This window comes from Hemicordylus capensis, chromosome 1 (genome assembly GCF_027244095.1).
Source record: "Hemicordylus capensis ecotype Gifberg chromosome 1, rHemCap1.1.pri, whole genome shotgun sequence".
NCBI lineage: Eukaryota > Metazoa > Chordata > Lepidosauria > Squamata > Cordylidae > Hemicordylus > Hemicordylus capensis.
The window spans coordinates 437,198,085-437,213,559 of record NC_069657.1 but is presented as its reverse complement, the minus strand read 5'-3'; the positions used below and the strand labels follow the sequence as shown (position 1 = coordinate 437,213,559).

General features: G+C 43.7%; 1 protein-coding gene across 2 annotated transcripts in view; it reads right to left on the bottom strand.

The window, feature by feature from the left end:
- Positions 1-15,475, bottom strand: part of STON1 (stonin 1) — a 34,697-nt gene that overhangs the window by 7,135 nt on the left and 12,087 nt on the right. The window contains exon 2 of one of the 2 annotated variants that reach the window (XM_053243969.1): positions 4,587-6,542. The exons of the other annotated variant lie outside the window; for it this stretch is intronic. Coding sequence (XP_053099944.1) covers positions 4,587-6,542 — 1,956 coding nt within the window. The remainder of the gene's footprint in view (positions 1-4,586; positions 6,543-15,475) is intronic. 2 annotated transcript variants of the gene reach the window in all.

Sequence of the window (15,475 nt, the reverse complement as noted above, 5' to 3'; positions counted from 1 at the left end):
ATTTTGCCACCTTGCTGGTACCCCTGTAATCTGCCACTTAAGGGTGAACCTTATGGAAGGTCCACCCTGCCAGTACTGATGCAGACTAAATGCATTAACTAGCTAGTCCACCAGGTCCGGCAGTAAACGATATTTCCTTCCCAAGGAAAGCTAACCTGTCAACGGGCATAGATTTAGTAGAAGCCCAGATTACAAGGAAACTGGCAATATAGTCATCTAGCTGTATAACATTGCTGCCCTCTTTTGGCAGACATGTTATTTCAGGAACTGAGCCATAAAACAAGGGAAGGCACATTTACACCCCTGAACACATACTCCAAACCCTGCACTAAAAAAGAAAATCAAAATCCGAACCAGGAACAACACACAGTGTATATACAATTTTTCTCATTTTGTATCAGTGTATCCATTAGACTTTTACCATATTCTTACTTTAGAAAACAATGAGGAAATTCAGGCAGTGATTAGGCCTATACTGAATAAAACAGCATCGTTTTCTCCCAGACCATTTACTGGGCAAGCTCATAATACAAAGCAAGGATCCAATTTCTTGCAGTCCTATATTGAGGTTCCCCCCCGCCACCGCTTTTTTTGCAACTAGTGGCATACTGGTAATAAACATCATGAGAAGTTTTGAATTATAAGAGTGTATGGATAAGTGCTCAGAAATCAGCACTGGGTTGAAGAAGCCAAATTTCTAGCACAGAGCCATTCCCTAAGGCCAAATTGCAACCTAATTCCCTCTAAATCAGAAAGGGGGTGTGCCTGTCTTGATTTCAAGATATGGATATATAACTGTGGGAGACCCTGTTCACAAATCTTCCAAGTCATATCCAAGTATGGTGGGAAGTTGGTTTAGAAATTAAATTTACAAATGAAAACACACTCTGGCCCTGTTCAGACATGGACAAAATGGAACACAGTACCAGGAATTTTGGGGCACCCAAGTTTGCCATCATGAAAGGAACGGTGATCACATTTATGGCATTTGCCTCTTCAGAGAAATGCCGGAACCATGAAGTGCATAGGGAGGGTGGGACTTCCCATAGCATCAGTGCTGGGGGGTGGGACTTCCAGGCACACTCTGGAACCCTGGTACACGAATACAACACTCCTTGATTTTCCATGTCTGGATAGGGCTCCTGTCTCTGTATTTTATGGTTACTGCTCTCTGTGGCTGACATACAGAGCAAGGATGCGCCAGTGCAGCAAGAGAGCAGTCTAACAGAACTTCCCAACATGCTGCATCAGAGAAGCAGTAATTTTTGACACCTTCTGAAAGTGTCCCTGAGGGCTACACAACTCTCAGGGACATGTTTTTGTTTTTAACTAATGTTTTATCTTGTAAACCGCCCAGAGACGTAAGTTTTGGGTGGTATAAAAATATGTTAGTTAAATAATTTTTGGGTAGCATAGAGGGCTTCCTGGGGAAATGGAGGTTGTCAAAAATTGCCCCTTCCTCACTGAAGTTAGTTGGGAAGTTCTGTTAGACTGCTCTCTTGCTGCACTGGTGTATCCTTGCTCTGTATGCCAGCCTGTGTTCTTCTGGCTTGCATTATTTATAACTAGCTGGCCCGTGCGGCCGCCGCCGCCCTGCGGGGACCGAGTGCGGCCGCCGCCGCCTCGCCTCCGCGGCCCGGCCAGTCCCACCGCCTCGCTTCCGCGGCCGGGCCCAGCCAGGCCAGGCTACCTCTCTCTTTCCTCCCGCCCCCGTCTCCAGCGGGGCAGAGTGCGGCGGCGGCCGCCAGCGGGCCTGGCCAGCCCCAGAGTGCCGCCGCCGATGCTGCAGCCGGCCCCAGAGTGCCGCCATCAGGCCCGCCGCCTCGCCTCCGCGGCCGGGCCCGGCCCCGCCGCCTCGCTGGGCCCCGCCACCACGGCCTGGCCCGCCGCCATTGCGCTGGGCCCGCCGCCTCGCCCCACCTCACGGCCAGGGCCGCCGCCACCTTGCTGGGCCCACCGCCTCGCTGGGCTCCGCCGCGGCGGCCCTGGGCCCGCCGCCTTGCCTCCACAGCCGCCCAGCAAGCGAATTCTCCTGGGTGTGCTGCCAGCCAATCAGGCGCCCCCTGCAGCCCAGCCAATCAGCTGGGCTGCCGGGATGCATTTCTCCTGGGCACACCCAGGAGAATTATATATATAGATGTTACTTTCATGTGACTTCTAGGAATTCTATTGTTTTAACTTTTGTAAACTGTCTTGGGATACATTTTATGGAAGAAGTATATAAATCTAACGATACATAAATAATATGAACAGGTATGATTGGGATTCCTCAATGATATTGCACAAATGTGGGGTTTAGTATTAGCTGCTGAGTTCAGCAGTGTAAAAAATGGATTCTTTTTTGAATAAATCAGTATTGTGCAGAGTGTCTTAAAGCAGTACCTGGTGAAACTGCAAATCCTAGTGAGAGTGTTGTATTGCTGAGTGGTTTCCAGTGAAGAGGGTGTGGGGTTTCATTGCCATGCATAGCTTTTAGTCCCTTCCCCATGAATAACAAAACAGAATTATGCAATCAAGCAAGCAGAATGAATAGTCTGCTCACATCACAGAATATACCTTTTCTTGGTGCCAAGTTTTCTTAGTACATTGTGTTCAAAGCCATGCATATAAAACATTAGGAGATGAAAGCATGCAATGGCCGCTATAAGCCTGAAGTGGGCTTTACCCCACCCCCTTCTAGAGTAAACCAACAGAACATTTGGAGAATTCCCTCCACATTTCTACTTCCAAGGACAACAGAATTATTCCCTGTAATCTCACAGTAAATTCCTTGTCCACATTTTGCATACTTTTGAGGAGCCATGACATCTGGAAGTGGATATCAAATGTATATGCATGTCCCAGCTGGAAAGATACAACTCCGGAACAGTTTATAGATGTTTATCTTACACATGTCTCTTTTTCTAAGACAGATGTATATTGGAATTTAGGCACTACATTTACCAAAAAAATTAAAACTACATTTAATTTTGTGTCTGTTTTTACATGGTTGCATTGTTTTAACTTTTATATGTGTTTTAATTGTTTTTACGTTAATTGCCCAGAAACAAAAGTTTGGGTAGTATAGAAGTTTGTTTAATTAATTGATTGATTGATTGATTAAATAGTAAAAGTAGCAATTTGTGAGGGCAGCACAGGTCCTTAGATTGGACACAAAATATAGAAGGAGGAATGGTTTTCAAACATGAGTTTGAAGACTATCGCAGGCTCTTCCTAAATGCAATGTGCAAAGCAACCTTAATGTATCACTTTACTCATGGTATCTGTCAAAGCTGGTTGTTAGGCTGGAGCTTTTCCAAACAGCAAGTGAATGTGGCTTCATTATACTTACTGGGGGTGGGCGGGAGAGTGAAGAGTTCATGCGAGGGAACCACTTACAGTGACAGAAGGTGGCATTCAGACAGTCAATGGCATTACTGAGCTTTGCGCCGATGATTCACAATTACTGCATATTATATGCCTCCTTTAAAAGTAGCACTTTGGTGCATTGCTCAGATCAGCTTAACATTAGGCCCTTCCTAGTCAAGCCGCCTGTCTGGGAAAGCTCCTGGTATTATACGAATACAACAAATATTTATATACTGCATTTCAACAAAAGTTCCCAAAGCGGTTTACATCGATACAAATAAATAAATAAAGTTGGATCCCTGTCCACAGAGGGCTCACAATCTAAAAGAGAAACAAAAAGATCAACACCAGAAACAGCCTCTGGAGGGATGCTGTGCTGGGGGATGGATATAGCCAGTTGCTCTCCCCCTGCTAAATAAAAAGAATCACCACTATAAAAGATGCCTCTTTTGTTCAGTTCGCAAGGGGTATGTTCAGTTATCAGGGGCATGTGCACTGAGACACATGCAAGTTCCTGGAGCACAGAGAAGTGTGATCCAGACAGCAGCGGCCCACTGGGGGTGGTGGTGGATATGAACAAGCCAGAGGTGCAGCTCCTTTCTCCTCTACTCTCCCCAGCCCAGATGCCTCTCTCTGCCTTGTCTTGCCTGCCGCCGTGTGCATGGGCTGGTTATTCGCCCAGTTCCCCAACTGGGTGAATAACCAGCCCTGCATGCCTAGGGTTTATGTGACAACCAGCGAGACAAGCCAGAGCAAGACAGCCAGGGCAGGGAGACAGGAGCAGAGCAGGAATGAGCTGTGCCTGCAGCTCCTTTACTGCCTCCCCCACCACAGAGAGGCCACTACTGGACCCAGAGGAGACATCTTTGTTTTTTCACCCAGCTGAACAGACAGCAAGTATTTTACACAGTAAGGCAAGATTCACATACATAGTGTCAAGTATTTTAAGATGGATCCCTGTCCCCAAAGGGCTCACTGTTTTTAGATTGTGAGCCCTCTGGGGACAGGGATCCATCTTATTTATTTATTATTCCTCTGTGTAAACCGCCCTGAGCCATTTTTGGAAGAGCGGTATAGAAATCAAACAAACAAACAAGTGCCTTTATCTCCAAGTTGCCATACATTCTACCAACATCCCTGGGTGCCATATTGTTAAGCCACCATGAGAAAATGCAAGCTTCTTTCATCCCAATATTCTACCATTTTTTTAAAAAAAAATACATAAACCAAATATTTACTTGAGTTTTTATCTGGAAGCCTGTCAATCTTCCACACAACGGCTCTATAGGCACTCTCATATTTAGCCGTTCCAGTTGAGACCTGGATTACAGGATCAGATTCGATCTCGGTTAGGGAGCCAAGACAGGTCCTCCTGTTCATTTTTGCCTTCAGGGACTTCTGTCTTTGGAGGTTCATGGTCCAGAGAGTTTTGATCCACTGTGGAGGAACAGGAAAGTGCACCATAATATTTTCACAGTGTTTCATGGAATGTGAATGCATTGAAGCCAGTGCAGAAGAGGACATGTTTATGAAAGCTTGAAGTTCAACATAAGCTCCCTGAACTACCACCACGGCCTTAACAGAAAATGGAAGCTCAGAGCCATTATACTGCGTCCTTAAACGCATCAGTTCTAACCTATAAGCATCAGGGGGTGTAAATTTAATTATCCTGGATTGCTCAAACTCTGTTTTTTTAACACACTGATGGAAGTGATAGTCAAGGATTTCAATCCATTTTTTCTCTGGCTCCTTCTCAAAGTAATGTTCATTTCTCTTCTGGAGCTCAGAGTCATTTAGTGTCAAAAAGCATTCAGTATTTCCATTCACAAAACTCAAGCAATAAATGTGTGTGATGACAGCACTTTCAACTAGCTTCCCTTCTGTTTTAGTGATCTTTCCCCAGAAATTGTCCACTATTTCCAGTGTCATTTCTTGCTCTTCATAATGCCTCTTTGGCTTTGAAAGAGCAGGAAGTTTCATTAACTCTTCTTCAACGATCACCAGGAAGTCAGTGAAGTCGTCATAATCAGTTGTCCCCAGCTTCAGCATCTGTTCTATCTCTGGTTCGTGAACCACTTCAGCTTTGGGGTGATATTTCTTTTTCTCCACATACGACACATGCTCAATCTTCACGGTATGGATTTTCCCAGACACACTGCAGTTCTCTAGCTTGGGTTCTGAAAGTCTGCAAAATGGCTGCAGCTGAAATTCTTTGAAAGGTTTCTCAAGGCCCTTCTCATAATACATTTGCAGGATTCCTCCAGGCAAAACACTGATATATATAGGCCCCCACTGCCTTGAGGACATCATATTCTTCTTTTCAGGAATCCTCAGCATGAAAGGCCAGCCTTCTTTTCTACAACTCCTGAAGAGGCTGTGTGGAACGAAAGAAGAGAAGCCATCTCCTGTGTACATACGTGGCATGGCAGTCAACGTCCTTTCATTATTTGAAGTATCAGTTTTCAAGTGCTCAAGCCTCTCACAAATATAGTTGAAAGATCCCTGATTGAGGCTCTTCTGATCAGGCAATGTTCCCTTTTCTTTGGCATGGCAACAATGGTTTTCAAGTTTAATATCCTTTCTGTGCACATCAGAGGTGGATGAAGATGCACCTGGTAGATCTTCTGACCAAAATGGACTAGAGAAAGCACAGTCGTTTTGAATGTATTGGAAGAAGGATTGTGATTCTAATGAATCTTCTTCTGGCTGAGCTGCATTTGCGCCCTCTGTTGGCTTAGAAACAGAGATATTTGAGTGATGCTCTGTCTCTGATGGACTGGTCAGTTTTCTAGAGGATGGCCCAGCTAGTGGGAGAAGATTAACTTTGGATGACAACTCTGGAATAGGATAAAGAAGGTGAAATCCAGTCTTGGGAAAGCAGGGGCTTATGGGATAATCTTTGGTGGGTGTAGTAAGCGGAGAGTTACTAGGAGGCCCAGGAGTAAAGTAGTAATCCACTACAGGAGAGGAGAGAGGAGTACTGTTAGAAGAAGATGATTGGCTTGAAGAATCACGCATCTTAGGCAAAAGAAGATTAAGTCCATTTGCTTTGCAGGCACTATGACTTCCACCTGCCTTCTGAGGAGACTGGAAAACTGGTTCATCTTCAAATGTAACCCAGTTTGTAGGATTTGTGGTAAACATCTTGCTGCAGCAAGCTGGAGAAGTCAGCTGAAGTTTTACTTGCAAATCATCTGTTCAGGAAAAAACAAGACACACAAACAAGTAAGAAAACACTCTATTATCTTTCCTAATAAATAATAAATAAATGTGTACCACAAATTTTGGCTTGAATTTAGCCTGTTATGCCTTCCAAAAAAAGGAACTCTGGGAACAGGAATTGTGACTTTTAGAAGTATACAGCCATAACAATGAAAGTAATTTAAATGTGAGTTGCTGACAGATACATGCATCAACTCTTCAAACCCCAGATCTCTGTACCTCCTTCACCTCAAGACAGATAATACCACACTCTAGCAAAGTACCAATAACCCAAAAGGAAAAGGCTGGCTTTGCATAATCAGTTGAAACATTAGGGACACAAAACTAACTGTTTTTGCAGCAAACAGATGGTTACAGACTCTTTTGGGCTATGTCCTGCTTCATACATGGTACTGTAATTTATCAGCAGCACCGCACATGCTGGTAGAAAGACTGTTTTCTGCCCTGAAGGACATGTGCTGACATGCACCAGAACTTAAAGACAGTCAGGGATGTGAAACAAACTTGCCTGTTACTTTTGAAATGCTCAACAGATGAAACCTATTTGTTCTCAGTATTTGCATGGCGTAGAACTATTCTACAGTTTGAATGCCTCCTTTTTAAAAAAAAAATCAAGTAACTGTGTTTTTAATATAATATCTGGCAGAGTAATAAGCGATAACTATAGTCTTGTTAACAGGCATATGAATGCTATTATAAACACCATATGAGGCAATTTTATCTGTAGGACGTGTGTCCTATGTTCATTGACCGAAGCATAAGTATTTGGCAACTGTGAAAAACCGTAATTACTGGAACAATAGTTCTCATGTGTTCTAGAATATCCAATAATTGGGGCTACCCTTTAGGGCCAAATTAGATGCAAGTCAGTAGATCTGTAAATAAAATATCAAAAGCAGTCATGGGGATGGGGGAGCAATTCAAATTGGGGCTGTGGCATTGAGGAAGGGGCTTACACCTTTCCCTCCGCACCATCTTCTCCCATTAAAATCCCCCAAAAACTGCACGACAAAAGAAAAATAAACCACAAAGAAGAACATTTACTTCTATCCCACTTTTCCACTTAATACTCAAAATGACTTACAAGCATTAAAAAATCACATCCAATATGAATGCAGTGCTAAAGTAAGCAAATGAAAGGAAATTAAAAGGTCACTTTAAAAAAAAATAGCAGCAAATCATATTGCTGACATAGAAAGTATCTGTATACTTTGCTGCTCTGTCCAATACAAACTCTGACTTCTCTTACTTCTGACTTGCCCCAGATTCCTCAGTCTTCTGCACCAAGTGAAAAGCCGATTTGAACACACATATGCAATCAAGGAACAGAACTAGCAAGGGAGAGTGTTGAGAAGCTTCTCTCAATTCATCCAAACAATCAATTTTTTTTTAACATCCATGACACTCTTAACAAAAATGCATAATTAGAAACTATAGATCTTTCAAAAACTGATTAGAGAAAAACTTAAGCTGTGCTAGGATTTCTAAGGATATACTTACTTGAATAGAACAGGATATACACAAGATATGGGTTCAAGACAGCTAGTTCTCCCTATAGTTATTTTTGGACACCCATAGCCTGCTCCTATGAACATTTACTCAGAAGCAAGTCCCAGCAAATTCAACAGGACCATGGCAATTTCAATGACAAGAACCAGCATGGCATAGCGGTTAGAGTGTTGGACTTACACCAAGGGGGCCAGATTCATTCAGCTATGAAATTCACTGGGTGACTCTGGGCCAATCTACTCCACATGGTTGTTATGAGGATAACTATAACCATGTGCACTGTTCTGGGCTCCTTGGAGAAGACTGGGATATAAATGTATAAACAGATAAAATGGGGCTCACCCTCAATTAAGCATGCCCACAACTGCAACTTTACTTTTGTGCACATCATTATCTGCATACTAACAGGCACTCAACCACTTGAGTTCACTCACTATCAACTTGAAGCAAAACAGAATATTTGGTATGTTGGGGGGATTCCCGATGTGCCCAGAAGTAACTTAGTTTGTAATTTAAAATGAAAAAGATTAATACCCACCCATGAACAAAAGACCTATGTTCAGTTAACTTCCAAGACTAATGAACATTGAAGGCAGCTAAGCCATAGAATGCTGGTGCTGCTGGTGGTGGTGGTGGTGGTAGTGGAGAATTGCCCTGTATAACAATTTATAGCATTGGGAGTGGGGTGGAAGATGCCTGCCTGCCAGCCATTCAGTTTAGGAACTTCCCCTCATGCTAAACAGGTTGGTTTATGGAGATGGGGAAAGGGGAACACCTTTTCCCCTTTCTATGCTCCAGAAACCTACCCACCCCACACTTAATATACATAAATAAAGCACTCTGGTTCAGCCCTTTAGTGTTCTAACAGCCCAGTGAGGGAAGGTTTTAGAAGGGGGGGGACATTTTCCCTTTCCCCCTTCTTGAAACCTCCCCCACACACCTACACCATCAACCCTAAGCAGCAAAGGCTCCTTTCTCCAACTGTTGGAGTCCTGAAACAGAAGCACTCTTATTAGGACCTGGGGATACATAGCAACATTTTGTTGTATGTCCTCAATAGTACCACAGGAGTCCCTATGACCTACCTTTCGTGGGTCACAGTTTCATGTATCGAGGATGTGTCTTAGAGACCCAGTTTCTTTATCCACGGCATGAAATATAGGCAATTTTCACCTATCCATGGTTCCTGAATGGCCGGAAATGACTTATGATGTCATTTCTAGCCGCCATTTTGAAGCACAGAGCCATTTTGTGGCTTTTTGTTTAACAAAACAAAAAGTAAGATAATCTGGAGAATTTGTGGGGCATTCCTGAAGAACAAGGTTGCAGCAATTGGCCCCTTCCTTACCCTAAAAAGTGAACCAGAAGTGAACCCTGTCCTGTCTGTCAGGCAGTGACCTCTGGGGATCAGCTACGCAGCACATGGTGACCGGGACCTCGAGGGTCTGGCGGCAAGAAGTAAGGGGGTCTTGGTTTGCATCGGCAGCCAGGCAGGAGATGAGAGAGGATGGGTGGAAGTCTTAGTGAAGAGCAGCAATGGTGCTTTTGCTGCCTCATGGTCAAAAAGCTAGCCTGAAGAATTCTCTCAGGGGAAGGACATCTGCAGATCTTTGAGACACAGGATTGCAGGAAACTTGAAGTTTCCACCATGGATTTAGTGAGTTCAGGAAAGAAGTCAGGGCTTTGCCTTCAGGGAAAAGTTTGCCCAGGGAACCATGTGTTAGGTGGCCTGCATCAGATTTCTTTGATTTCGTGCTATTGCAAATCCTTACAACTGGTTTATTGTGTGTGTGTGGGGGGGTGTTATTTGTAACACAACAAACTAAGAGAAACCGAGCCTCTGCCCTTTCCTTTCAACTAGGGCATTGTAAAAGACTCTGTACCCTATAAGGGGGCTTTTAAGGGTTCCTTGCAACTGGGGGTGCTTTTTGAATCATCTATGCAACTGGGTAACCATGATTTTAAAATGTGTTGCTCCAAATATCAGCTGGAGTGCTTTTTGAAGTATTCTTGCAAGTACTGAGTTCCTGTTTCCTGTAACTAAAACTTGGGAAAGCCTCAGACTGAAGTAGGCTGTAGTATTTTGAATAATTTCTTTCTCTTTTTGATTCTTTGTATCTTACCTGCCTCTGAGTGGATTTTTAACTCAGGAAAAGGGGTTTTACTCTGGTGCAATCACGTATCAAGGTTAATTGTTCAGCAACCTACCAAGTTTTTCCACCATGTGGAAGCTGCACATGAAAGGGGTTTTGTATTTTTCCATTGGTAAAAGAGGAAGCGAGTTTCCCTGGAAAATCACTCAAATCCAGGGAGAAGTTAAACTCTCTAATTAGGGTGTGGTGGCAGCGATTACCAAGAAACTGTTAATTTTAAAGAAATAGCCTTTGTTGAACGAACATGGGGAGAATGAATCTGCATTTTTCCTTCCCCCACATGGACTTGCTCTGAGACAACGGCTGGGCTTAAATCCGCTGTTCACTACAAAGGTACTCTGCTCTTCCACCCTTATTTTTGCTCCCTTCCTGCTTTTTTAGCAATTTTTCAAGCTCAAGGAACCTAACACCCCAAATCCCATAGGGTTACGGTCTCCTTATTTGCACTTCCATTATCCACAACAATGATCAGGAATGGAACCCCTGTGAATAACGAGCGCCACCTGAATTATAAAGTTAGACTGAATATACAGATTTATTGCTATATTTTTGCCATTTAATTTATTAAGACACTACAAGAACATTTATCTGAGCTTTTTCTCTAATACCTTTTGTCTGATGGCTGCACACTGGCCAGCATTCTGTGTAGAGGTCAGATGGTACAGACCCTCTTGTACTGCTGCATGTGTTTCAAACAATACCTGCGGGACAAGGCTGGTGCACTGCTACTTAAAGTTGTGCAACTGCAGTTGTGGGATGCTATGCCCATCATTTCCAATGGGCACAACATCGCGAAACTGATTGTGCAATTTTAAGGAGCAATGCACCAGCGCCATCCAACAACACTGTGGGCAGGCTTGCACCACCCACATTTTACTGCGCCAAATATCAGCCACTCTTCATAAACCCAGATAATAAAAACTTGCTTATTTACAACAACAATGGTCTCAATTTTCAATGTCCATTTTAATTTTACCTATTGCTCCAATGGGCACAAAGCTATATTTAGGTATATTTGGATGCAGCAACTTGAAGCTTCATATCTGAATATATTTGTAAATCTCAGCAGGAGAAAGGAATGTATACATTTAAATCTCATGACTATGACAATACTACTTTACGTGCTAACAAAGTTACACATGAAATGTATTATGTGTTTAGGTTTCATGAAGTGTTGCATGTATTTCAAATTTTCCCCCAAATTTCTATTTCCACCCCCTCACTGAGGAAAACCACACCATTTTACCACAGCTACAAACTTTCATTAAGGTTTATCTCTCTATTCATGACATGTTTTGAACACTTGAAATGTTCTATTTAATTTTATTAACTGTCACATGGTGATATTTTGGTCTCTGCAAAAAAAGTCAAGGAACTAGATGCATTATTCCAATGTATTTAAAGCACTGATGCATTCTGTCAAAAAGAACGGGGGTGTGTGCAATGGGGTGCTTATTTGAACAATGCAGAAAACAAAATAAAGATCTCTCTAACTATATACACACAATAAAAGTGAGATAATTTATGACTTGAATGTTGATGTATTCTTGATAGCTTTTCCTGTTTTACAAGAGCTATTTCCCGTTGCCCTTTGGAGCAGAATGCCTCACATGTTTGCAATTTATATATTATGAGCAGCATATGTGCTAATATAGGTCAAATAGCAGAACTCTGTGCATTAGAATGCAAGGGTTAAAATGTAAATACATACCCTACCAGCTGATTAAGTTCACCAGTTTCCATCCTTTAAAGTTTCAATTTCATGAGCAATTTAAAATTCCACAGAAGAAAAGGCACTCCTGCCTCCACTTTTAACAGCTGCTCTTGCAATATAGGGGCATCTTGCTTAAAACGTAAGATTCCTGCTGGATCAGAACAAAGAGCCATCGAGTCCAGCATTGCATTTCCCACAGCAGGCAACCAATTGCCTCCGGGAAGCCCATAAGCATATCCTGAAGGCAAGCCCCCACCCCCTGCTGCCACTCCCCTCTAAGGGGCATTCAGAGCCATACTGCTTCTGAACCTGGAGGCAACCTATAGCCATCATGATTAGTAGCCACTGGGCCTCGGGGAAGCCCATAGGCAAGAGATGAAGACATGCCCTCTCTCCTGCTGTTACTCTCCTGCAACTCTGAATACCAGTTGCAGGGGAGCAACAGCAGGAGAGAGCGCATGCCTTCTCCTCTTGCCTGCTGGCTTCCCAGAGGCATCTGGTGGGCCACTATGCAAAACAGGATGCTAGAACAGACAGGCCTTGGGCTTGATCCAGTAGGACTATCACTATGTTTTTATGATCGATCCTCCATGAATTAGTCTAATCCTCTTTTAAAGCCAAATAAGCTAGTGACCATCACCAAATATTGTGGCAGTGAATCCCACAAATTGTGTGCTGTACCAAGAAGTACGTACTTCTGGTTCACTCTAAATCTCCTGCCAATCAGTTCCACTGGATGACCCCTGGTTCTTAGTCCCTGCCCCCAAACACACAAACCTTTTTTATTGGTAGCAGAAGGTGACGGAGCATACAGTTTTCTCCCCAAAAAGCAGCGTTCAAAAAAAAAAGTGGGGTGATGCCACCTTTGCTGCCAAACTTTGGATCCTTCCCTCTTTTGACAGGACACTTATCAAGAGGAGAAATATCCTAATAAGATACAGGGAGTGGGTCTAATGACCTAAACTGCTTTTTTTGTAGTGGCTGAAAGCAGACACCTTAAAAATTCATGCTATACTCTTTCATAGTACAGTATGTGGCAATTGCCCCTCTCCCACATGACAAAAGATGGGAAAGAATGAGCCACACATAGCACTACAGATGAACATATTTACTACTGAGTAATGCTACCTAATGGTGCAGCGGGGAAATGACCTGATTATCAAACCAGAGGTTGCCAGTTCGAATCCCCGCTGGTATGTTTCCTAGACTATTGGAAACACCTATGTCAGCGGCAGTGATACAGGAAGATGCTGAAAGGCATCATCTCATATTGTGCAGGAGGAGGCAATGGTAAAGCCCTCCTTTATTCTACCAAAGACAGCAACAGGGCTCTGTGGGCGCCAGGAGTCGACACTGACTCAACGGCACACTTTACCTTTAATGCTCAAAATGCTTGATGCTCAAAAGAGAATCAAGAATGGGGTCCTTTTCTCAGAGGGCAAACTTTCACAAAAGACTCCTCCCTATTCTGCATTAACCTTAAAAAGCAGAGCCCTGATATGCTTGTTTCTCCAGCATAAGAACTGAATGACATAAGCACAATGATAGCCGGGCACCACTCCAATTAACCAGTTATGTCACCCATTAATCCACAATGCCAGCAACATCAGATTATTGTCACAACCCTGTACCCAACTCTATACATTGTGCAGCTCCTATCAACTAGAGAACTCCTACTAACATTTTGCATCCCAATTTGTGATGAAAACGTTAGGCTTCCTTAAGAGCAACACCATAAGTGTGGTTAAGCTTTAATCCTATGGTATTTCTATAAGCCTCAAACCATCTCATCCGGCAGTAAATGCTTTGTGTTCGATGCCTTACTGCTTGCGTGTACTGCAATACTTTGGCGAACCCAGTACGGTAAGTTTACATTAAAATTCCTACATTTACCCTGAAGTTTTCCAGCACTGGGGTGGGGTACAGCAGAAGCAGCTTTCTCTCACCCTCTTTGGCAATACAGGTACCTCTGCAGGTGGTAGAAGCCCTAGCCAGGTTGATTGCAGTAACCAAGTATTCAGGAATAAAAGGAACCACCACTGAGGTTTCATCAGCATGAGCTGGGTGCTTTGGAAGCCCACAAGAGCCAGCTTCCCTCACCAGCACTCATGATCCAGAGGGCAAAAAGATTAAAAGTGGATGAAGGGAGAAGCAGAGGGAATTAGGAAACTATGAAGGCTATATGTAACAGAATGGGCCTTTGTTCAGCTCATTTAAGTTTCATATCAGAACACCCCTCACTTCTAGAAGTGCCAACTACCCCGCAGGCCACTGGGTGCTCAGTTTATGTTTTAGGAATTTGCGGGGTGTTGGGATTCTTTGGTGCATAATGAATCCTCATACGGATTCATTGTGAGAAAAGGTTATTGGACATTGGGGAGTCTGGGCACTTGAAGGGATTCCTGGAACGTAAACTGAGTAGTACCCCGCTGCCTTGCGGGTGGAAGGGGTGTGTAGTTGGCACATGGCAGTTGATGGCTGGCCCTGTCCGGGGACAGTCAGGATGAATAGAAGAAATGGGGGAGCCGGTAACAGGGATTGATTGAGGAACAGTTGTTGTGCACTGAGGAGTCCAGATGCTTAGGAGATGGTGGCTGCATGTTTTGCTCCATAACTCCACTTCTGCAGGGGCTAGGGCTTAGCCTTTTTTTAAAAAAAATGAAAACTGGGAATCTTGAGGAAATGATAGGAGGAATCCAAATCTCGAAGTGATTCAAATCTAATCTGGCACGATTCGATTTGGACCCAAATCTGGCCAATGGACCACAGGGGCAATTTGTTCCGTCTCAAAATTGCCCAAATCCGCTAGATTCGAGTACAAATCGATTTGTACTTGAATTGATTCACACATCTCTAGCAAGCATCTCTAGTACCATCTCTAGTACACATCTCCAGCAAGCATCTCTAGTACCAGGGCCTGGTACTATTTTAAACTAGCCGAACCTGCACAGAACATCTGTGTGGTATTTGGGGCCAGCATTTCCTGCCCGGGCTGGTCCATCCCCCTGCCTCCCCACCTGCAGTTTCTGGCTGGCCCATCCCCTCCTGGGCCATCTCCTCTTCCTGGAGGCCCAGCCACCCTCACCTCGCCACCACCTCGCCACCGTGGCCGGGGCCGCCACCTCCCCATCGCGTCCTGGCCTGCCACTTCCCTCGTGCGGCTCCTTCCCAATCAGGCCCCAATTTTTCCATCCTTGGTCCCATCTTTGCTGGGAGCTCTCACAGTGTGTCAGAGAGTTCCACCCCGAAGACACACATCCCCACGGTAGGCAGCTAAGAGAAATAATTATATAGATATTTGATATTAATATTTGTACTGATTTAATTGTTTCCCACTGTTTCTAAATATGTTGTGAACCACTTTGGGATTTTTTTTTTTTAAATGATAGGTGGCATATAAATCTAATGATAAATAAATAAATAAAAATAAAAGCCATTTTGGCCTTGCTGTTCTTTTGTGGCTTTCTTATCTCTCACAAGCCTGCTGAGAATCATATGTCTTCCATGTGTGTTTCTATGCCAGAAAAGC